The following is a 23416-nucleotide window of genomic DNA, read 5'->3' as shown; positions in this document are numbered from 1 at the left end:
TGCAAGTTTGGGGACAAAACGCCCACAGGTCAACTTAAGGTCACTCAGAGGTCAACCGGGGTCAAACTTCTATATTCAGGTTTAGAATCCCATAGGGGTCCTACTTACCAAGTTTCATCCATATCCCGTTAATATTTCCAAAGTTATCCCATTTCTAGGGTCCATTATCACTTTTCCCGGTGAAAAGTTATTAACACCGGAAAGAATCACCGGAGGGTTTTCAATCATGAGGAGTCTTTTTTCCGGGGGTGAGTTGTAGTATCTGATGCCACCATAAATTCGATATGCCCTCGTTCATTATTTTGCGTAAATTGCCTACTTCCGGTCTAAGGGAGTTTTTTTCCAAGTGCTAATAACTTCCGGACCAACCGCCGGAATTGGTTCAAATTATAATACAAGATGTATCTTGCCACTACCTATCATCCCTCCAACATTCAGCCACCTGCCATCATTGGAGGCCGAGAAACGGCTTCCGGAAGTTAGAGGTGGGTTTGTTTACTTTGGGCATAAAATCGGAAGTGGGGGTCTGAGGGGTCTGGATTTCCAATCTTAAGCTCCCCTTAACTAGGCCTACAACATACTAAAATTTGAGCCCACTACTGCCGCTAGTTTCCGAGTTCTGATAGAGCCATTTACACTTCCGGGAACCGTTATCACTTGGGGCCGGGGGATCCGAGGGTTGTGGATTTTTGCATGTCCGGGTCAAATCATCTCTAGTATCCGTCCTATGAGTTTCATAAACCTAGCCACTGTAGTTCCCATTTGGGGGGGGGGGTTTGCAGTTTTTACTCCCTCCACATTTTCTGCCATAGGAGGGACTATATCTTCGAAGATTGGACTATTTTGAACTTTACCCTTTGTTTGATGTACTACTTAACTTGATGACGAACCAACCTTACGCTCAGGTTACTATAGCATGTAATACAGTAGAATCACCAATTATGCTATTATCATTCGTCAAATTTATCCTTTGTTTGCTGTACTACTTAACTTGATGACGAACCAACCTTACGCTCAGGTTACTATAGCATGTAATACACTAGAATCACCAATTCTACTATTACCATTCGTCAAATATAAAACTAAATTTCTAGTTAAGGTAATGAATTCTCAATTTTCTCGAAAAACTTTGAAGACAATTATCATTGTGATGATCAGTATCGAAAAAATCTTGAACGTATTGTATACAACGATATACTGTTGGTTCCCTCTTTATTTTTTGGCTTAACGTCTCTGCGCGTTAAATGAAAACTAGTTTGATTAAATAAGTGAATTTCAAATCTTGAATGAGAAAAGATTGTTCTGACCACTGAATTGTTCCGACGTTTCCCTTTTTTTCTCACATTTCCCCCCCCCCCCCCATTGCACTTAGATGTTTCAAGGTTGTGCTGTGTATCATAAAAGCGATTATTCCAAGTTTGAAAGTTCAGAGCGGATTAAAAAACGTCTCTAGAGAACATATACCATTTTTTTCACCAGAGTAACCATTTGATGTGCAAGTAGCACAGCGCGTTCCAGATACTCTGGACCAACGCTGGATCAAATATTTTGAAATAGGCCAAGTGAAAATTTTCAAAAAATGATTATATTGTACTCACTGGACGCCTCACAATCTCCCCTCCCCTCCCCCTGGGCAAAAACCCCCCTTACGAAATTGTTTCAGGCTATAGAGGATTAAAGCAACTTCTGAGCATATGCGAATATATAATAGTTGAAGAGATATCCACCTAAAAATCGTACCCCCCCCCCCCACCACCCTGTGCCTACCATAGTTCCTTCACACTCTTTGTTGTGTCCGGAACAAAATCATTTTAAAGACCCTTCATTCAACAATTACTACATTTTCAAGTGGTAGCCCATTAAGTAATGATGAGTGATATATCATCTTTTGAATAATAGTTCATTGTTGATTGCAGAATAATTAGAAGCAAGATTTACATTCAAAATAGATTCGGAGTTGATATCTGAGACTCATGCTCTCACTGAGGGCATGTCGGTGATTGTATTGCGCCGTCGTTGAGAATTTCTGAAACACATTTTTTTCATGAGATCCTTGGAAGAAACAAAAGAAATAGTGACAAGATTTTTGAAAATTTTCAAATTGGAAAAGTCGTAGAGCAGCTAAATATGTAATAAACAAAGATAGCCGGATACTGAGCAAGTAGCACATAATGTCATCGTGGAATAGGCAAACTGGAAAAATGTTTTTTGTAGAAAAATGAATTTAAAAACTAAAAAAAAAAATCAAAAACGCTTTCAATTAATTTAAAAAAATTGTTCAATTTTTTGAATTTTGAAAAAAAATTGACAGTTTTGATTCCCAAAATAGAGCTACAAGTTCCAAATTGAGTGGTTTTCAAAATAGTATTTTTTATTGATTTAAAGAAGCAAAAAATCTGTGCGAAATCACTTGCACAGTTTGTTTACAAAATTCAATGTTTTTTTTTTCTACCTAAATGTAGCGTCAAAATTTAAATAGTACAGGTCTAGTCTAGTCGGCGAAACGAACATCTATTGTGTCAAGTTGAATCGAACATCTATTGTGTCTAGTCGGCGAAAAATGAGACAAACTAGATGTTCGATTCAACTTGGAATGTTTTTTTTTCTACCTAAAGGGAACTTCAAAGTTTAAATAGTACAATATGTGTCTAGTCGGCGAAAAATGAGACAAACTAGATGTTCGATTCAACTTGGAATGATTTTGAACGTATAGTAAATTTTGATCGAGTAATTCATAATTGCGTGTTGAGCAGGGGCGGATTTAGGGGGTGGAGGACGGCACCCCTCCCTCAGGGGTTCGACCCCCTGCCAACCCAAAGGGTCCTTTCTTTGATACTTTTAAGAAATCGAGTTTTGGCCGACCAACCTTAAAATTTTTCTAAAGGCGCCTTCGGCGCCAATATATACTAATTTTGAGGGGGCAGCTCGCGTCGAAAAAACACAATTTTTCGGTCAAAGTTTTCCAAAAAGTGCCTAAAAACGCCTTTTTTTTTTCAAAATTGTGAGATTATCAATAAATGGTGCGGCAGTTTTCATGCCAAAATTATTTTAAAAAAAAAAACATTTTAAATGGATAAAAAAATAACTGGCTTCAACATCTTAAATGTAATTTGTGTCAACTGGCTTATCTATGGATTCAAAATTTGACTGCATCGAAAATGACGGCATTGAAAACAACTTGGCGTTATCGTTGACTGGCGGTATTATAAGTAATGGGTAGCAAAAAAATTTTGAAAGGCAAAATTAATTATAAATAGCTCAGTTTCTCGGGCATAAATTTTGTCTCAATTTCAGTTGAAAAATTAAAAATTGCATGCATAATTCGTTCGGAGTTGACAAATTTCCTTTTTTAAATTAATTTTGTCTGCTTAAATTTTTTGCAACTCTCAATAACTCCACTTACTCATGTAGAGATCGGCGTGTTCTTGTGCTCCCGGGTATCCCATTTCCAGTCGCTTGTCCTTCATCATCTGCAGCTGGTAGAAGTTCTGTCTCTCCCAGTCCAGCTGACAGGTCCCGTCTTCCGGCAAGTTCACCCCATACATCAAAGCAGAGTTCCACGCTTTCCTGTTTAGCATGTAAACATTGCGCTCTATACAAAAAATAGCCATTTGCAGTTTTCCAGTGATTTCGCACTCAAAATTAAAAACCAAAATTTTCTTGGTTACACAATTCGCCTAAAAAACGTACTTTTTAAATTTGACGAAACAATTTTTTAGACTCTCAGAGCAAAAACAGTATTTCATAAAGTTTGGTTGAACAAAATTCACGTTTAAAAAAATAAAAAGATTCCATTAGTTTGACAGCTAAGGCATACGAGTTCAAAATTTTGTAAATATCATACACCAAATTATTAAGCAGACTTTAGAACTCTGGAGGTGTCGGCTCATTTATTTTTGTATGATAACTTAAGCGTTATTTTCAAGTGAGCGTTATTTAAAAGTGAGTTTCAGACTACAAACAGAAAACTATCAATTTTACTGAGTGTAAGCCAAAAACCAATTGCAACACATTTGCTTTCTTTATATTTTGAGCGAAAAAAAGTATGAATACGAAAACTGGATAAAAGAGTTGGGGCATTTTGGGCCTGATCGTGCCAATAAACTTAATACTTCAGATTCAGGAGGAAAAAGTTTGCGGAAAGTTTGCCTGGAAAAAATAAGTTAAAAAGATCATTAACTGACAAAAAAAATCAATTATAATGGATTATAATTTCAGCTATTCTGCAAAAAACACAGTAAATTCAAATTTAATTTAAGTTTTAGCTATTGACAGGGGCCGATCTAGGATTTTCTCGAGGGTGGGGGTGGTGGAATTTTCAAAAAACTTTCAAATTTTTGTCGACCTTTTTTAGTTTGAAAAAATTTTGAAAAAACAGGCCAAAAAAGCAATTTTAGGCGCTTTTTGAAAAAATTTGACCAAAAAATTTGCGTTTTTTTGGCGCGCGCTCCCCCTTCAAAGTTGATATATTGGGTTGGCAAGGGGTCGAATCCCTGAAGAGCCCCCCCCCCCCCCCCCGCCGAATCCGAAAAAAATTTCCAAAAAATCATCGATTATAATCGATTATAATGATTTTTTGTTTCGAAAAATAGTAACATTATAATCCATTTTTAATCGATTATAATTAATCCTTTTTGAAATTTATTATACAGACTGACAATGAAAATCCTCTATAATCTATTATTTTCTCTTTTTACTGAGCGCGGTGTTGATTGTACAGCAATTTTATCTCGGCTCGAACTTTAATTTAATCGGTTAAAAAAATTGTGTTTTGCAAACTGATAGACTTTTTGAAAAATATGTGACTCGTTGAAGTGAGTGAAACAATAATTTTCGACAGTGAAAATTAATTTTTCAAGCAATAGTTAACCTCTTCGTAGAAAAGGACTTTGCCAATTAATTGGGCAAAAGACTGTTCAAAAAAGAAGAGTGGTACTGACGCATGCAAACAACCCAGTTGGGGAAGGCACATGTGTAGTCATCCAGGCCATGAACATGATTCCAGTTGAAGTCCTTCTCGCCGTAGTCCTTCCTACACACACAAGCCTCTCCTCCTCTCGAACCCACAACTAAACATAATCAAACGCGCACTCATGTGAAAAGCTTATCAATTGAGAGGAAGAAAGTTTCGAGTTTGTGAAACCATTTTATTTCCTTAAGACTTTCTTTGATGACTTTCATTGATGACTTTTTCATGAAACTGGATAAAATATGAAAACATTTGATCAAAAAGCATTTTTTTCAACGGAAACCTAAAAGTTGAAGCCCACTCCCGAAATAAAGTCAAGCTCTGCTTTTTTCGCAATTTGTAATTTTTATTAGTGAATATCATTTTCTATTACGACGCAATTTCGGTTTTATAACTATCATCAAAACTGAATTCCACATCTCTGAACTCCACAAATAAAAAGCTGCAGTTTTACCTAAGTATGAAGTTGTAATGGGAATTCAACTAAATATCCTTCTCAAAACTCCGACAAATCTTTCAGTGTCCGTAGGTGGAGTTGAGTGATAGGAAAAATTCCATTGCCTATAATTCTTACGCTGATGCTGAGCTAATTTGTATCTAGATTCCCTCGTACACCGTAATTTTGATTTTATAACGATTTCTAAAACTAACAGAACTTGGCTCAAAATATGTGGGTTCCAGGGACAAAGACCATGAAATCCAGACCAACATCAAAGTAACCGTGCTTGGCGCCGTAATGTGTTTCCTGATTCAATTTGAACAAAAAATTTTTGAGCCTTTATATAGACCATAAATAATCAGTTTTCTAGTCTTAAAAAATATCTTGACCTCAAAAATTGAGTGCAGATGGGCAAATATTTCACTAGCTTGATTTTTGTAATTGGGACTAGTTGCTTAGGATTTTTGTACATTTTGGATTTGTTGCGTTTTCTAGAGCATTTTCTAGATGATAATTGAGTCAGAAATGACAAAATTTGACTTTCGCCAAAAAAACTATAAATCAGCCTTCCGCTTTATCATATAGTTCGGTTACTAGTTAATCAAAATTTAATGAAATGATGGAAATGATGGAAATTTTTTTGATCAGCTGAAAAATTAAACTCGGAAACGTGGTCAGCTAACGTGGTCAACCTTTTAATCTGGTTGACAAATAATTTTACGATAGAAGTTTTGGCTGATTAACCAATATATTTTTCTGAGGGTACCATAGGCGCTAGTATATACACAAAATAATTTTGGTGAAGGCTGAGCTCCTATATGGTATTTTTGGTAGGAAAAATCCAAAAAGAGATCAAAATTAGTACTATTTTCGAAAAAATGTCTGCAACCCAGAATATTTAGAAACAAGGAAGATTTCGGAATTTCTAAATTTATAGCCTAAACAAGGATTGCAGGTTACTGTGCAAGTAGCACAGAATGTGAGGACCATAGTCCTTAAGTTATACTAAAAATTTTTTTTTTCAAGTTAGTGAAAAATTAGTGAAATTAGTGAAGTGTTTTTTTCTGCGTATCGTTTTCACGGCTTAAATTAAGCATAAATAAGCTATTGTAAGCCTAGACGTTCACCTTTTTAGCTGGAACAAAAATCAAAAATTTCATAGTGGGTTTTCTCGACACTGAGAAAATTTTTGGCAACTTTTTATAATCGTTCGAGTCACGACTGAAAGGACTTTAATATGATATATCAATGAACCCAGTCCGATGACTATTTGTGTTAACTAACTGAACACAAAAAACTGTGTTACCTAGCGTGGAAAATAAAAAAAGTTTTACAAAATACAAAAAAATTAATACACACCCGAGTACAACGTTCCTCTCCATTTTCCAAATAGTCGGAACAAGAAAGTCGACAATAAACCTAACATCTTTGTTATTATTTCTGCAATGCTGTTTTTTGCAAATTGAACAAAATGAACTTGATGTTTCAAACTCATTTCAGACTATTTCATGTTTTTTTATTTGGTGATATTAAAAAAAGCTTTTCATAGCAGTGCTAGCAAAATTAATAGAGAGTAATGATTCGACTTCCGAAAAAATACGAATTGTTAACTTTCATCTTTTCACATCTATCCTTCAACGCATGAGCGAACTTCAACTATTCGAGTACAGTAGTTCAAGTTATGAAAAAAAACATATATATGTCAGTTGTTCTGCTATTTTTTTTTACTGAGCTTAAGTTAATGCAGAATAATATGTTAAGAACTTTTCACATAAGTTAATTTTGATATAATGCTGAACAAGTATGTAGTTTTTATAAGGAAAAAGCACTGGTTCTAAGCAACAAGCTTGTTTTTAGATAACGCTGATTATTCTGTTAAGATTTGTACAATACTTTTGTTTCGAAATTCGAAGGTTATCACAATAAAAAGATCACAGGAAAGATTTTTCTCCACGGGCGGTCAGAAAATTCATGGCTTCATCGTGCAGTGAGCAGTCTTAAATTGTTCATTTTTTTTCTTTCAAAAATTAGTTTTTCTTCTAAATTCATCACCCAGCACGCTATTTGAAATTCAAAGTAATTTTATTTATCAAACATTCATGTATTAATTGAAATATCTTGCATTTTTCAACTCAATTTGTTTTGCAACAAATTGCGAATCGGATTGAATTTTCAATTAAACGTTAATTGCAGAAAGTATATTGTTCTTTGAAAAAAAATCAAACTTAAGCTCAAGACATCAATAGCTTTCACATGACACAACAAGTCTGCTCGTATCAGGGCAAAGCCCTGAATATTTCGACTACTCATAAACTGATCTCGAATCGTTTTTGGTGTATGAAGTATTGACTTTTTTAGGCTGATAATATAAATGTGTTAAAAGGAGTTGTTTATGGAATTAAAAAGAAAGACCAATTGGCTTACCTCAATTCAAATTTGGAACGAATATGATGTGGATAATTTGCCACGCATAAATAATTTGCGTATTAAAACAAAATTTTTCAAGTATTTTTAGGTGTAAGCAAACTTAAGTGCAAGCATACTCGCTTGGCAATCACAAAAATTCCGAGTCGATGCCCAAAGCAGTCAACTTTTCTAAAATTGGTCTGAATAATGAAAAAAATCACCCCGGGCATATAAATTCCTCATTTTCTTTGAAAATCGGGGAAAAAAATCTTGTCAGACATGACTAATTCAGAAGCCGAAAGGAGGTTTGGATAAGAAAAAAAATCACCAAGTTTAAATATTCAGTCGTCAATTTCTTCGAAAATTGAAAAAATTAGGTGAAAAAAAAAGATACAAAAAAAGCAAAACTTCAAATTCTGTACTCGCTTAGGCGTAAATAGGACCGTTGTATAAAAACCAGCTGAATAAGAGGCAGGCTAATTAAAAAAAATAGCCAACAGACAGTTTAAAAAGTCAATGACCGGAGGTAAAATGAAAAAAAATCTTGACTTGTTTTTTGAAATATTTCAAGTTTCAGAGAAAACTTGATGGCCCTAGAGCCTTTGAAGTTCTAGAATAATTTTTCATGGGCACTTTTTTGATAAACTGTACCCAATTGGAGATAACTGGATCAAAAGGTAAGTTTTTTGTTTCCTCTGGGAACTCTGCAAATTAAAAGTCAGTTTCCAAATTATAGTCAAACACGTTTGCCTTCTTTTTAACAAAGGACTGAAGCGGGAAAAGTCAAAGCTTAGCCTAAAAATGTCTTACGATTTTTCTGGAAGAAAACACATCACGAAATATGTAAGAGTCCACCCTATGTTCATTGACTCTTAAAAACCGCTGAAAACACTGAGCCATTATGCAATAAAAAAAACTTGTTACTAAATCAAACTTGCACGAATTTCAATAAAAAATACATGACTTTTCAGTTGATTAAATCACTGCTCAGTTTTGCTTCGTCTGTTCTTCTGCTGGTTTACTCACAGTCAAATAGGCCTCAGAATGATAAGTCTGACTTACTTCGATCATCTGGCTGTTTAGGTTCGAACAAGCTCGGATCAATGGGGTCCCCTGAGTACATGTTCACGTAGGTGTTGGAGACATTGCCAAAGAAGCGTACGTAGCCAGTCCAAAAACCACTGTGCTCCAGGTACGCCGGGCTTGAACGGATATTGTTGTGGAACTTCACCCAGAAATGTTCCCGCAGCCTTTGCTAAAAACAGCAGAAAAAATGACCTCATATTAGAAAAAAAAGGAAACAAGGAAAGCCAACTAATCCAAGTTATAAACGGTTTTAAAAATCATGATTAGCGGCGTTGAACTGTTTAAAGTGGACGAAAACAACCCATTCTAGCTGGCTGTAGCTTAAGCAGCAATTCGCAGCCCAGAAAAAAACACGAAGAATGCAATGGATGATTGTAATCAAGGGCACAATAACGGTTTTCTTTTAAGATTTAAACAGCTCGTGTGTTGGTATTTAACTAACAAACCGTAAAAAAACTTATCAAAACACATTTAGTTTCGAGAAAAAATCCAATTTAGAGCTAATTTTTAGAATCTAAAGATGTACATGAATTGAACATATCCAATTTAATCAAGAATGTTCTATTTTGTTCTGATTTTAAGTTCCAAATTTTCAAGGCATTGTCGGATTATTTGAGCTCGAGGTGGTTTTTTTTCCTGAACAGTTTCGAAAATTTAACAAACAATTTTTGACAAATTTTTTATTATCTGAAACAGGGGCGGATCTAGGATTTTCTCGATTTCTCGAGGGGGAGGGGGGGGGGGGGGGGTGGATTTTCAAAAAAATTTTGTCGACCTTTTTTTAGGTCGACCAAATTGATTTCTCGAGCTCTCCCAAAGCACTGTTTTGTCCCTATTTTGGCCAAATTTTCTGCGCCGCAGGAAAAATTTTGAAAAAAATAGGCCAAAAAGGCGTTTTTAGAGACTTTTTGGAAAATTTTGACCAAAAAATTGCGTTTTTTCGGTGCGCGCTCCCCCCTCAAAATTAGTATATATTGGCACCGAAGGCGCATTTAGAAGGTTGGTCGGCCAAAACTGGATTTCTAAAAAGTACTTAAGGGTGGACCCTTTGGGTCGGCAGGGGGTCGAATCCCTGAGAAGAGGGGGGCATCCGCCCGCCCGTCCCCCCCTAAATCCGCCCCTGATCTGAAAGATACTAGTTCTTGAGCTGAAATTAAGAAAGATATGTTATCTGTGATGTCGAAGAATTGAAGAAACAATTGAAAAAGACTAAATAATTGATTTTTTCCGATTACTTTCTCAACTTTCGACGAAAAAGAGTTTTCATTGACTTTAAACCGCAATTGGAATGTTCAGGAATTTGCCCTGATGTCAGCAATTAGCACCCTTTTACTTTCCTGGCCTCATATAAGCACAATTTTTATGGTGTTAGGAGGGGTTTTACAAAGTTACCTTATCTACTGATTTTTCTTAACAAGATAGATTTTTCAGATTGGATGTCAGATCTGAAATAACAAAGAAACACAAAATTGCAGGTCTGAATTTGGTTCTGAGAAGTTTTTTCTTTTTTTAACAATATATGCACTGCGAGCAAACAACTGGATTTGCAATTTTAAAAAAATTTATTATAATTAGATAAAAAAGCAGTAACAAATAATTACACTAAATAAAAAAAAAGAGTTTGTTTTTTCAAATTTATTAAAACTATCTCTGGCCAAAATTTTCAAAAAATTTTAGCTGGCCTATAAAATTTTTGATTTTCAAACGTTACTCGTGCATTTTCTGATATTTGTCTCATGTTTAGGTAAAAGTAGTTCAGCAGTCTGCGATGACGAATTTTGCTAAGTAAATGCTTGTAGCTACAAAAATCAATAAGGTTTAAAAGTTCGTCGCTGGATTGCAGTGACTTACAATTACCAAATTATGCACCTATTTATTGCAAAGTGTGGCCCTGTAATGTAGAACATTTACAACGCACGGATAATTATGATGGCCAAGTATTTTTGTAATGGTCTAGTTAGTCCCCATGTCAATTTTTGTTACAGTTAGACAATGTGAACAGAGAAATTACATATGAAACCTAGCATGCGGGACAAAAGGAATAAGAGCCGAGGAGTCTTGTTCTTATTATCATCCTTGCAGGTGCTTGAGGCTCTGTTGCTAAATTTTTTCTGTTGAATTTTCAAGAGTATGACCATTACGAGGCCAAACTGTGAGTTTTGTGAGTTTTAAGCGGATTCCGCAATAGGGGCGCTCCTTTTGTTCCTTCATTTTTTTTATTGTTCCGACAATATTTTAACATGTTTAAAGATTTTTCTCTGGAATCCAGGAACATACAGACACTAAAGTGTGCGCCTATACAGTGCACAGTTTTGCCTCGTAATGACATATATATGTGCCTGGGGGATTTTTTCCGACAAATTGGGTCTTTTTAACTTGCAAGCGTTTTTTGGCGGACTTTTTTCAAGCAGTCCGAAAAACATGACTCGCTGAGCTCATCAAAAAAAAAATATTTCACTTGCAATTATTTTCGTGAAAATATTGGTGTTTGAAAAGTGTAAATTTGGCAAATTGGGATAAATGGTGCATTAAGTTATGGTGTAGAGACATTTGAACAAATTCAGTGTTTGAGAAAAAAACAAATTCAATTATTTTTTTTGGAAAGTGTTTCAAAGTATTCGACCAAAGTCTATTTCCGTTACCTTGAGTTAGAAGAAATTCTCCCTTTGAAATTGAAAAAACGCACGGTAAGATTGTATAAATTCTCAAAGAACACAACTTGAAATGTACACACCAAATATCTCAAGGGTGATGAACAAAAGTAATCAAAGACAAGTCAAGAAGTATATCAGCTGTATAAAACGAAAGAAAAATTTTAAAAATCTGAAAATAATTTTCATTTCGGGCCTGAGTTAACATCACCCCAAGCAGGTAAATTTGGATCTAAGTGTTAATTTTCAGCCAATCAGAATCGAGCGCTATACATGCAGCGCTTAGAAACTTTAACCCGAACTAAACGCTGGGTTGAAACACCTTAACTCGGGGGTGGGGTGAGGTGGGGGAGGGGGGTGTGGTAACTAACAATACCTCTGAGGTTTTATAGTGAAAACTGAAGTGGTTTCGAAAGAGTTTAATTAACCATAATGAAACCGTTTCTTTTCTGTTGTTAGTTTCTTACTGACTGTGTTCTTAGCCACAGGCCTGAGAGATTGACTCTCTTGGATTTGTAAAAGGTCACGTATTCTTTGACCTTGGTTTTTATAATAGAATTATATAATTTATAGATAACAATATGTATAGCACTATCAAGGTCAATATGTGATGACTATCTGATTACTGCGATAGCAGTGGCAGATGTAAGTAGCACTATCAAGGCCAATATATGAGGACTGCATAGTTACTGCAATGGCAGTAGCAGTTGCGGTACCACATACCCCCTCGATCAAGAAAATTTTTATACTATGTTATTAAAATTTTAAATAATAATGAATAGGAGTTTTAGAACTCAGTTTAAGAAGTTTTGGCTTTGTGTATTAGATAACTCATTTTCCATCTCTCTCTTCATGTTCCTCTTCCAACTGTAACGGGATTCTCCACTCGGCGTTCCATGAACGGGTTATGTCTAGAGCTTCGCTGCCAAACTTTCTCCTAAATAGATGTTTTTCCAGCAGACCAAATTTTGTCTCCACCGAATTAGAAGCACCAGGTTTAAAATTTGCAAGCTTGATTCTATATGCTTCGAGCGCGGCTTGGTTCAAGTCTAATAAGTTATTCTGGAACGAGATTGATTTCACCGAATGCTTAATCGGGTTTCCGTATCTGGATGGTCCCTTTTTCGATCTCCCGCTTTTCCGCACTGATGTTTCCTCAAGTTCGGATTCGTCAGAAAACCCCGGAGGATTCATCAATTCCTCGTCGTCTCCCGTATCCTCTCTCGAATGCAGTATCTCTGCCGCCGCGCGCTGAACTCCTCGTTCAAGTACTTGATCCGCTAATCGATTCCAGTCATTCGCCGATAAGTCCTTACTATTGAAAGTGTCGAGGATTGTTTCAGGAGATGTAGTGCGTGTAATTTCTTTCTTGTTCTTGATAGTGTTCGACGAACATGCGTGGTCTGGCGCCTTCGGTTCGTTTACTTCTGCTGCTAACGCAGCACTTTTATTCTGTAATATGACTTGTTGTGCGTCTTTCGTCGAGATTGGGCCCACTTTAGCCTTATTTGATTTCGAGAATGGTCCAGCCAAGTTTGGCTTCGCTCTTCGTACCGCCAAATTCAGTCCACCGCCTTGTAGGGTGTCTTTTGAAGTGATCACCGTTGGGCTATCCTGAAATTTTTCCTTCGCTGCACCTGGCTGTTCTAGCAATAAGTCTTCATCCGACTGACTCAATTCAGCCTCATCTTGTTCGTCTGATTGTCGCCTCGATTGCCTCTGTTGTTTTTTCTTAGGCTCTTCTCCCGATGGGGATCGTCTATTGTTGTTTTTCTCCTTATCGTGCACCGCAACCTTAACCTTTGCAATATCGCTTTTCCGGTAAATGGACCCTGCAGCCGTCTTAATTGTGGAAGGCGTTTCGGCCACGACCCTTCCCTTTAGAGGTTTCGTGAGGGCCTTACCGCTCTTCCTCCCCTCGTCTTTTCGTATCAGGATTGGTGACGACTGACGTTGCTGTGAAATGGCCTCCGGTTTATCTTCAACGAACCCCCGCTCCCACGAGTATAGCATTTCTTTGCGTAGCTCGGGATTAATGGTACTCGTCTCATCCAGAGTACGCTTTAGGTCGTTGGCCGAAGTATCACGTCGAGTCTGGTTCCATCTTGCATTGGCCTCCAGAAGCTCTTTTAGGGCCCGCGCTCTTTCTCGATCCTTTGCCGAGACGACTTGCTCTTTGAATAATGGACTCACATCTCGGCTGTTTTGTCCCTTCCGGACAATCTTTAAGTTGTCACGAGATTGGTCGATTCTCTTTTTGAGTTGCGAAGCCGTCAAGGCGGAGCGCTCCAGATGTTCCTTATCTAAACGATCAGAGTTTTGTAAGAACCTATCACTGAGAATTTTAAATTCTGTTTTTGGCAATCGCCCAAAGTGCGCTTCAAATGGCGACATTTGAATTGTCTTCTGTTTTATCCAACGAAGGTCGCGAAGTATCGTACTCAAGCACAATTTTATCGACGTTACATTTTCATCGAGTAACATTACTCCCAACCTTCTCTTGATGGTTTGTATAGTGCGTTCTACTAAGCCGCATCCGCGATGGTCGCCAACTGGACAGAATTTTTGTTCAATGTTATTGTCGGAGCAAAATTTTTTCATTGCTTTGCCCTTGAACCCGGAAAATTGATCCGTTCTAATTGATTCAGGTATTCCATGTATATCAATATATGAGCGAAGAAATTTTATTGACGACTTTCCCCCTGTTGATTTAGTGATTTTTACTGAAGGAAATTTAGAATACCTATCTATTGCTACCAACAGATAATTTTTTTTCCTTTGAAATCTTCAAGCGGGCCAGCATAGTCTAATTGAATTTCTTGACCTGGCTGCGTGAGCAGCGGCAGAGGCTTCGTAGCATTTTTTGGTATGATGTATTTTGCATTCTTACCATAGCGGGTGCAACTTCTGCATTCCTCTGCAAGGTTGACGATATCCTTGTGCATGTGCGGCCACCACAGGTACCTTGACACATCTAGCATCGCTTCCTGGCCTGGGTGACCGCGGTGAATTCTCTTTAGGACTGCCAAACGCAATTGTTCTGGGACAGCTAATCTGTTGTCAACCAGGATGCAGTCGTCCACAACTGAGAGTTGGTGCCAGAGAGGGTTGGTATATGGACCCATCAGCTCGAAGCTGTGTCGATCGTTCCTCTCAATGACCCGCCGCAGCCTGTCCATCCAGGCGTCTTCTGATATCAGCTCCGCTAATAGGCTTCTATCAAATAGTTTGTTTAGGTTGTCCAGACTGATATCTGTACGCACGTTATTTTGATCTGGTTTGCCTTTCCTGGAAGCGTGACATGTCTTTTCCTTTTTAATTAAGCTGACTTCTGGGCTTTCCGAAGGGCTCTCGGCTGTTAAGTCCACTTCGATAATTTGGGGGATTTCACTTTGGGTACTCAATTGTGATGACTGGTCACCTCTATTACAATCTGCCAAGGCTGTCTGTGCCTCTAATTCAAGTAGACTTGTCTGTGCCTCTAATTCAAGTAGACTTGTTGGATTGTCTGGTCTTTCTGCCCCTATGAGGTCCCAAAATGACATTAGGGTTGTTCCACTAGTTCCTGACGCCTTTCCAGATTGTATTTCTTTAAGTCCTCTAGGCTTTATCGTCTTTCTCACTGGTCTCCACTCAACTTGCGGTATATCTGAATCAGAATCGTCTGACTCCTGTCGACTGCATGCAGCGCCTCTCTTTACCATCCGTGTTCGAGAGAAGGTGGTTTCTGTTACTTGTTCCGTTAGTTGATCGTCCTCCCTCTGATTTCCGTTCTGTTTATTTTTCAACTTCTTTGATTTTCCTGTTTCACTTCTTTCCATTTTTGTCGATGACGCCGTTTCCTTAGGTTCTAATTGTTTGGAGTTTAATTTATCTTTGAGTTTTGAAATATCGACCAACTGTTTCTCACGAGCTATTCTGTCCAATGTGTTTTTGTGCTTCTCAACTGTTTGAAAACTTGAGTTTTGACCGTTTTCGTTCCGGTCGAGCTTTGTCCGGTTTTGAACAAACTGGTTGAACAAACTCCCAACACTTCCCAACCTGCCGAACGTAGATTGGCCTTTAACGCTCCTAATATTAGAATAGGTCGTTTATTATAATCCACAAACTGCGCGGACAGGTTCAGCTTTTCTGCCGGAATAAATTTTGAATTCGAAGGTCCTTCCAGAATCTGTTTCGTTGTTGCCCAATTCAGGAGTGATACTGGACTGCCAGTATCTATAGTCATATTCAAAATATGACTATCAATCTTAACCAAAGCTTTAAGTGCTTTAATTTGATGCGATTTGGGATTTCTGCGAATTTCGATCTTTTCAATTTTACCCGACTTCTCCGTCAATGCTCTATTCTGACTTCTTTCGTTATTGTACGCATTTTCCGAAATCCTTTTTGTGATGTACTTTTCTATGTCCATGATGGAAGTGCACTCTTCCTCTACTGACATGATTTCAAAATCATCACATGAATCGAATGTTTGTATAAGATTGCACTCTTCCCCCGAACTCGAATCTTCATTTGCAATTTCGTTAATTTGTTGAGACCTACACATTTTAGCGAAGTGATTAGGTTTGTTACAATTTTTACATGTTTTGCCCATTGCCGGACAATTTTTTAAATGATTCTCTACAAATGCTCTACCGCATCTCGTACATTGTTTTTGATCTCCTTTACCTTTTGGAGGTTTATTTTCGTACTGTTTTCTTCTGTTTTGATTTTGACGTCTAGGGTTATACCCTTTGTTTCCGATTGCCATAATTGGTTCTTGTTTAATCTTCATCTGTGTAGTTGTAAACAGTCCTGAGCTGTTTGTGTTTGAAGATTTTTGGAATGCTTGAGTTGTTTGTTTGCTATATTCAAACTTTAGTGCACGTTTTAACACTTCTTCTGGAGAGAATGTTTCGAAAGTCAATGTGTCTTGGAGGACAGCATTTTTCATTCTTGAGATGAATAAATCTCGTACCAATTCTTCTTCCAACGCTCCCAATTCAGCCTTTGCTGCTTGTGCAGTCAGTGCGGCATGAAAAGATTCCAACGTTTCATTTGATTCGTGGGATCGTGTGAACAGTTTGTATCTCTCATAGGTAATGCATTTCGTTTTCTCAAATGAGAGTTTTGCTAATCGAATTATATCGCGAAACCCTAGTTTGGATATTTCTGTGTGAGGGTTCTTTTGTATAAATTTTTTCTTCCCTTCTGCTCCTAAAGCGAGGAATAATCTCGATGTTAGCCGTTTGCCCACTTCGTGATAGAATACATTGTGTCCCACTCTAGGTCCTCTTAGTGTCCGTTCTTCATTTTCTTGAACCACTCTATCTCGAGCCAATCTGTTCCGAGCTTCTCTTTCTGCTGTCGCAATCTCATCCTCGTTTTGTGCTGGTGTTTCAGGAGTTGGTAAAGGTTCTTCTAATACCGGTTTGGGTTCTTGTAACATTATTTCTGGATCCACATTCTCTTTAACTGTAACAGCTAATAGGAACTGGTCAAGCCACGTTTCAAAACTCCAAGGTGGGTCTGAATTTGCGGATGCCCAAAATACTGGGATTCCTAGATCAGTCCTATTATCCTGAGCAGTGAAACCGGATCCTGCTGGCTGCGCCATGTGGTAACTAACAATACCTCTGAGGTTTTATAGTGAAAACTGAAGTGGTTTCGAAAGAGTTTAATTAACCATAATGAAACCGTTTCTTTTCTGATGTTAGTTTCTTACTGACTGTGTTCTTAGCCACAGGCCTGAGAGATTGACTCTCTTGGATTTGTAAAAGGTCACGTATTCTTTGACCTTGGTTTTTATAATAGAATTATATAATTTATAGATAACAATATGTATAGCACTATCAAGGTCAATATGTGATGACTATCTGATTACTGCGATAGCAGTGGCAGATGTAAGTAGCACTATCAAGGCCAATATATGAGGACTGCATAGTTACTGCAATGGCAGTAGCAGTTGCGGTACCACAGGGGGTATTAACTTGATCCTTATTTCGTGTCTCGGGTATACTCACATCATCGCCCACATTGTCGAAAGTGACTAGTGTTGCCCCTCCCTCGTACCCACACGCAGTTACTGCCTTGTCTTGACTCACCGGGCCAAGATCAATCAGCATCTTGTAACAATGGTCCAGACCTGACAAGTCAAACACAATCACTGGGTAATTCTCAAAACAATTTTCAGCCAATCAACGTCCTTTAAACTGTAAAGCCCTGCCTAACTTTCAAGGATCTTTTGTTCTAATTTTTGAATACTGAATTATGACTGGCTGACTGTTTTTCTGGCCCGAGGGAATCTCTTGTGAATCAATTGATGTTTTCGTTGAACGATTTTTTCATCTCGAGTAATCCAAGATCCTAAAGCTAAAAGGTCACGCGATTCTAAAACTTATTAAATTACTATACAATCTTGATTCTTGATTTGCACATGAATAGAGTGAGATTGATCCCTAAAAAAGAGGAGGAGGGGTGGGGTTGTGGGTTCTGGTCGAGTTGGAGAACTCAGTGTCTTATTATGAAATCGTATTGTTTTATCATTATATTCAATGGCATCCCTTTGAGGCTCAGACTTGCAAGCAGATAATAAGATGCACCAAAAAAGTACATAAACGAAATTTGACTGAATTATAGTTTTCAAAATATTTAAATAGCTAACTGGAGACATCTGAGGCTTAAGATAAGCTATATTCAATTGAACTGATGACAAAAATTGGTGCAGTTAGAGATTCTTTTGAGAGCGAAGGAGTTCCAAAAATGTTTGAATATTTTTGACAAAAAAAAACTTTCTTTTTGGCTCTTCGCACCCTCAAAATTAGTATATGTTTGCGCTGAAGGAATTTTGAGAACAGCTTTATGAGTGGTCGGCCTAATAATTTCGTAAATCTAAAATCTGTTTACCCCATGGATGGTCAGATTGTCAAACCTCAATCCTTCTCGAATTAATTAAAACCATTTATCCAAGGAAAAAAAGGACCAACACACGAGCTGTACAGCTCATCACGGCGAACCGCTGTTGTGCCCGTGTTTAAGAACTACATGCAGTTTTTTTGGTTATTTGTTTTGGGCTGGGTAATGTTGCTTCACCCTCAAGCATTGAGCACGAATCGTTATTGTACTTGAACTTCATACTCATACAATAATTATTCTTAAGAATTGTGATCTGACTAGCTACGTATGCAGAACTGTTCTATGTTCCAGTTGGTATAAATCGCTTGATCTTTAAGCGGATTCGGATCACTGGTTTTCTATGAAGTTTGATTAAGGCTCACGGCAGCTGTTTTATCTTAAATAGCCGCTGAAGTTACCAAAAATTATTGAATTTAGTTTGAAGTTCAGAGTGATTTTTTGATAGTGATCGGTAGATAAGCTGGAAAGAAATCGTATTGTTTCGACTTTTATAACGAAAGTAATGGAATATTTGTTCTCAGGGTGGTATTTTTTTCTTCAGACAAATTTTGACTTTTAAACTAGCCATTTTTGACGGAATTTTTTTATATAATTCAAAAGGTTTTGCTATCCTGAGCTCAAAGTTGAATAGTTATGTCAGTTATAACCGTTTCTTGTAAAGTTATGGGGGTTTAAAGATTGTGATTTTGGCCAATTTGGGACAATTAACCCGCGATATATTTCGCACTATTAACAGGTAAGCGAAGATTTAATCCGTCTTAGAGTTCGTTCCAAATTGGTTGAAGGAAGCTTAATTGCGATAATTGATTTGTTACTAGGAGCTAAATATATCACACTGTACTTTATATGGCGTGTGGCGTGATAACCTTGCCAAAAAATCTCAAATTAAAAAAAGGCAGCTGGAAGCTTTCAGGAAACTTTCAGGGCTTTGCCCTGATACAAGCTGTCTTGTTTGAAGAATTGAAACAGATTTTACAACTTTGCTTTTATTTGAGTTTGATTGATGTTTACTCAGACTGCTCTGCTTGAATTTACTCGAAGCCCAGACCCTGTAAAACTCTGAAAAAACTCGATAAATTTTTTCAAAAAACCATGAAAAGAAATTATTGTATTTTCTGCCTTTTTTGCTGAAGTTATCGCCCGTAAGCCCACAAGATCGTACAAATTCTTATATTTCGTATCGACAAACACATTTTAATGAAAAATAAGTTTTCGTCGAATCAATTTCGAATGATTTCTGAGTCGGATTGATTTGTTAAATTTGCTGCTCGCTAACAAAAAGTTCGAAATTTTGCGCGCATTATTTAATCGATTTGGCATTATTGGCTAGTTTAAAACAATAACTAAACTACTAGTATACACGTGACGCCCTGAATGTTCCTAATCTTTTTTAAAGTCTGTGTTAGATTTTAAAGAAGTCGAGTAATTTTGGCTAGTTTAAAACAATAACTAAACTACTAGTATACACGTGACGCCCTGAATGTTCCTAATCTTTTTTAAAGTCTGTGTTAGATTTTAAAGAAGTCGAGTAATTTTCAAATAAAATATTGTATACATTTTTTAGAGCTTTGAATTTGTAAAACTTATCGCCCCACACGCTATCAAAAAGACAAATTCGTATACTTAGCAGATAGTATTGTAACATTTATAAAATTACTTTGCCTCAATTCAAATAAGAACAATCTCTGCGCCGGGTTAAACCGCTGCTTAGGCGTTAAAAGTACAAAACATTTTGTGCGTTAATTCTAAGAAAGTTGCCAAACTTGCAGCTTTTAAACACTCATAAAATTTCAATCAATATATATATATATATATATATATATATATATATATATATAAAAGATTTCAAATAACATTTCACAAGAAACATATGTTTTTCAAGGTTGAATTCAAGAAATCCCTTGTTTTCAGAAGACAGAAACTTGTGTCGAGAGCAAAAAACAACCCGATCATAAATAGCCGGTCACTCTTTTCGAAAATCAGAACCTTTAGTTTGCAAAAAATTAAACGGTAGAAAAATCTTTATGTAATTTTCGTTTACGACAAGGTTGTTTATCAGTGTATAAATAGGTTTTGTGTTCGCTGATACCAAAAAAACTTTGTAAAGTGATGTTGGGGGCTTGTGTGCCGATCTGGTCTACCTGTGAGCAGTGCCGTCAATGAGAACAATTGAAGTTGGCGTATTTTTTTTGTAAACTGTGTTAATTGTGTAAACTGTGAGCTTATCATAGGATCCAACTATTTGAGAAATTGTGATCCGAGTTTCGGAGAAAGTGATGTACTATCTATGCTGAAAGTAGTTTTACCAATTCAATTTAAATTTGGTGATAAAGTTTAGTAATTTCCAGCAATGCCTGTTTTAGCGTGACAATCATTGAAGAAATGCTGAACACTAAAAAAATAATTTGACTGCAATCATTATTAGTAAATTCAAAGGGTTTCATGCAATGTCAATTTGGACATTTTTCACTGCCCGAAGCAGTTCTCCATGTGAAATTAATCCATCAAATTAGTTTTTTATCATGTTTGACCTCATTTTAATGCTGAAGAGGCAAGAATAGCTAGTTTTTGCGCTAAAGTTAAAATGACACTTTGTTTCGAAAAAGTGAAAAATGACAATACAGAACAAAAAAAGATAGTCAAGTTAGTTTTAATGTTTTGTGGTGTTTGTGCAGTTGAGCAAGGGAGTAAAAGCGACCAACGGAGCCGACGAAATTTCACAAGTCCATCATACTACAACTGAAAACGGTTTGTTATCGTATTGCAACCTTTATGATAGTACACCTTTGAAATCTATCCAATCATTACAAAACTTTTTGTGTTAAGTCAAAAGTTTTATTTCAGAGAGCTGTTCTCACTTATAGCTCCGACCACTGAAAGCTGACAGGAACTTTGTCTACTGGTGTTTGCTAATTTTTTTTGAAGTAATTTTGTCGCGAGTATTTTAGCCGAAATTCCGTGGAAAATGTCATGCGTTCTGGTTTGGAAATAATAATTACCCTCTACTCTCTCAAATCCGCGGAGGCATTCTGAAACAAAATGATGTGATTTCAGGGCTAGAACAGTTTGAAGTTTTCATTACAGAAAATTTATTTAAGATCAGCGACCTTGACAGAAGCAAAATAAGTCAAGGACAGTACTCCTCAAATAAATATTTGCACGTTTAATTTGTTCAGCAACAAAAATGATCAATTAATTAGCAATGGTTTTTAGGGCCCGGGTCATAAAAAGAACTGTGTGGGATTCGCATTTTAAAACATAACTAATGCGTATTGTATTGTTCATGTTTTTAAAGAGAAACTCCACACTTACCTTCAGTACATTGCGGCTTTGCTTCAACCTTCCCTTCTAACGAAGTCCTGAAAAAAACACAAGTTGAATTTGAAAAAGCCACTGAGGTTCAGACCACAGAGCAGTATTGGTGCCTACATGACAAACAAATTGCCTACCACCCCACCCTACCCACCCCTTAACAATTCTGGTCTCCATTTCCCCCTTTACCCCAGAAAACAAAACATGCGTTACTTCATTACAGCATCGATTTTCAGCCAATCGGCGAGATAAACTTTTTTTAAAAGTGTATTTGGTAGCGCCTTTCAAAATTTGCTAATTTAAGAGTTAAAACACAATTTTTAATAATTTTAGACCTTGCAACGCGCATTGTAGATCGCAGAAGATATTCTGAGGCAAGTACATGACAATTTTTGCAAAATGGGAAAATTCTAGATCAGAATCCCAAAAATCACAAAAGCCAAACTGAAAGTTTTTAAAAATAAAAAAATATGGATTTGGAACTTAACGTTTGGATATACTCACATAGTGCTTTCGTGGCAGCAAAAGCTCATCAGAACGACAGCTGACAAAATCTTTATCGGACCGAAACTCATCATAATTATTGACTTCTAAGCAATCAACAGTTTAAAATTTAAACTATCTGATTTTGAAGTATCTGCAACTTCTGGAAATTTGCTATCTAGTAACAAAAATCTCGACTCTTTTCCAACTTCCCATCCGCTTCGTAAAATGAAATATTAAGTGGTTCGAAAAATATGGATGCGGCATTTTGTTTGAAAGATTTTAAAGGTAAAATCTGACAATTTGTCCACGCTTATAAGTCTTGACATGAGTCGCTCTAGTCTGGGCATATAGTCGAGAAAATCTAGAAAGTTTGTGTCTAGACTTTCGCGACCCATGTTCAGACTTTCGAGACCAAATTATGGTATGTCCAGATTTTTTCGACCCACGGTGCGACGCATGTCCAGACTTTCCAGACTCAAACTATCGGCGCGATTATGCAATTTGGATCTGAATTCGGATGGGACATTGACCCGGGTACTCGTTTACTGCAATTTAGAACGCAAAAATCTCGAGTTTCTGAGATTGAGTTAGAAAAAAAAACCAAAAAGGGAAATGGAAAATAGTCAATTTGCAGTACAATGTGTTCAAAATACAAGTAAGCAACGTGTTCAAATGACAAAGTACCGTTGTCACTTTAATCTCAAGAGCACTTCAAAAGTGAGCCAGTTTGAAAAAAAAGTTGTATTTAGCTTTTTAAAAATGTTTTGACATTTTGTACATATATTCTGTTTTTCAGATCCTTGATGCCGCTCTCGAACTCCATACTTTTTTTGAATAGCACTTAACAAATAAATACCATCTACTACTAACTTCATTATGACCTGTTAGCTTGAAACTGTTAAAAATTAAGACTAGATGAATTAAAAAGCTCAACCAAAGAACCAATTGTTTTAGAGTTCTTGATAAAAAGTTTCTTGATAAAAAACTTGTAAGGCATGAAAAAATTGTAAAAAAAAACACGAAAGTGTTGAAATGAAAAAAAATATTTATGTAATTTTATACTTTGTTTGGATCTTTGCGAGTAAATTTTCCTCCACAAGCGGGCAAAAACTTACCTGCTGCGTACTTGAAACTTACTTTTGTAAACTTGAAAGGAAATTGCCAATTATT

General features: G+C 36.8%; 1 protein-coding gene across 1 annotated transcript; it reads right to left on the bottom strand.

The window, feature by feature from the left end:
* Window positions 1–1750: 1750 nt before the first annotated feature.
* On the bottom strand, window positions 1751–22964 carry LOC134840072 (uncharacterized). The gene is made up of 9 exons (XM_063855727.1): window positions 22884–22964; window positions 22265–22421; window positions 21761–21807; window positions 21448–21477; window positions 17557–17678; window positions 8877–9069; window positions 4941–5069; window positions 3404–3592; window positions 1751–2026 (listed from the first exon to the last, which is right to left on the bottom strand). The coding sequence occupies exons 2-9, from the start codon at window positions 22336–22338 to the stop codon at window positions 1980–1982; spliced, it is 831 nt and encodes a 276-aa protein (XP_063711797.1). The 5' UTR covers window positions 22339–22421; window positions 22884–22964; the 3' UTR covers window positions 1751–1979.
* Between the last annotated feature and the right edge of the window lie 452 nt (window positions 22965–23416).

Source organism: Symsagittifera roscoffensis, chromosome 2 (genome assembly GCF_963678635.1).
Source record: "Symsagittifera roscoffensis chromosome 2, txSymRosc1.1, whole genome shotgun sequence".
Classification (NCBI taxonomy): Eukaryota; Metazoa; Xenacoelomorpha; order Acoela; family Convolutidae; genus Symsagittifera; species Symsagittifera roscoffensis.
This window is presented reverse-complemented; position numbering and strand designations above follow the sequence as displayed.

Bases quoted from the DNA above. Each gene is read 5' to 3' on its own strand.
- LOC134840072 (XM_063855727.1), bottom strand. From the start codon at position 22,338: ATGATGAGTTTCGGTCCGATAAAGATTTTGTCAGCTGTCGTTCTGATG. The intron at 9,070-17,556 runs GTGAGTATACCC...TGCTGTTTTTAG, and splicing joins TCGACAATGTGGGCGATGAT to CAAAGGCTGCGGGAACATTT. The intron at 2,027-3,403 runs GTAAGTGGAGTT...AATGTGTTTCAG, and splicing joins ACACGCCGATCTCTACATGA to AAATTCTCAACGACGGCGCA.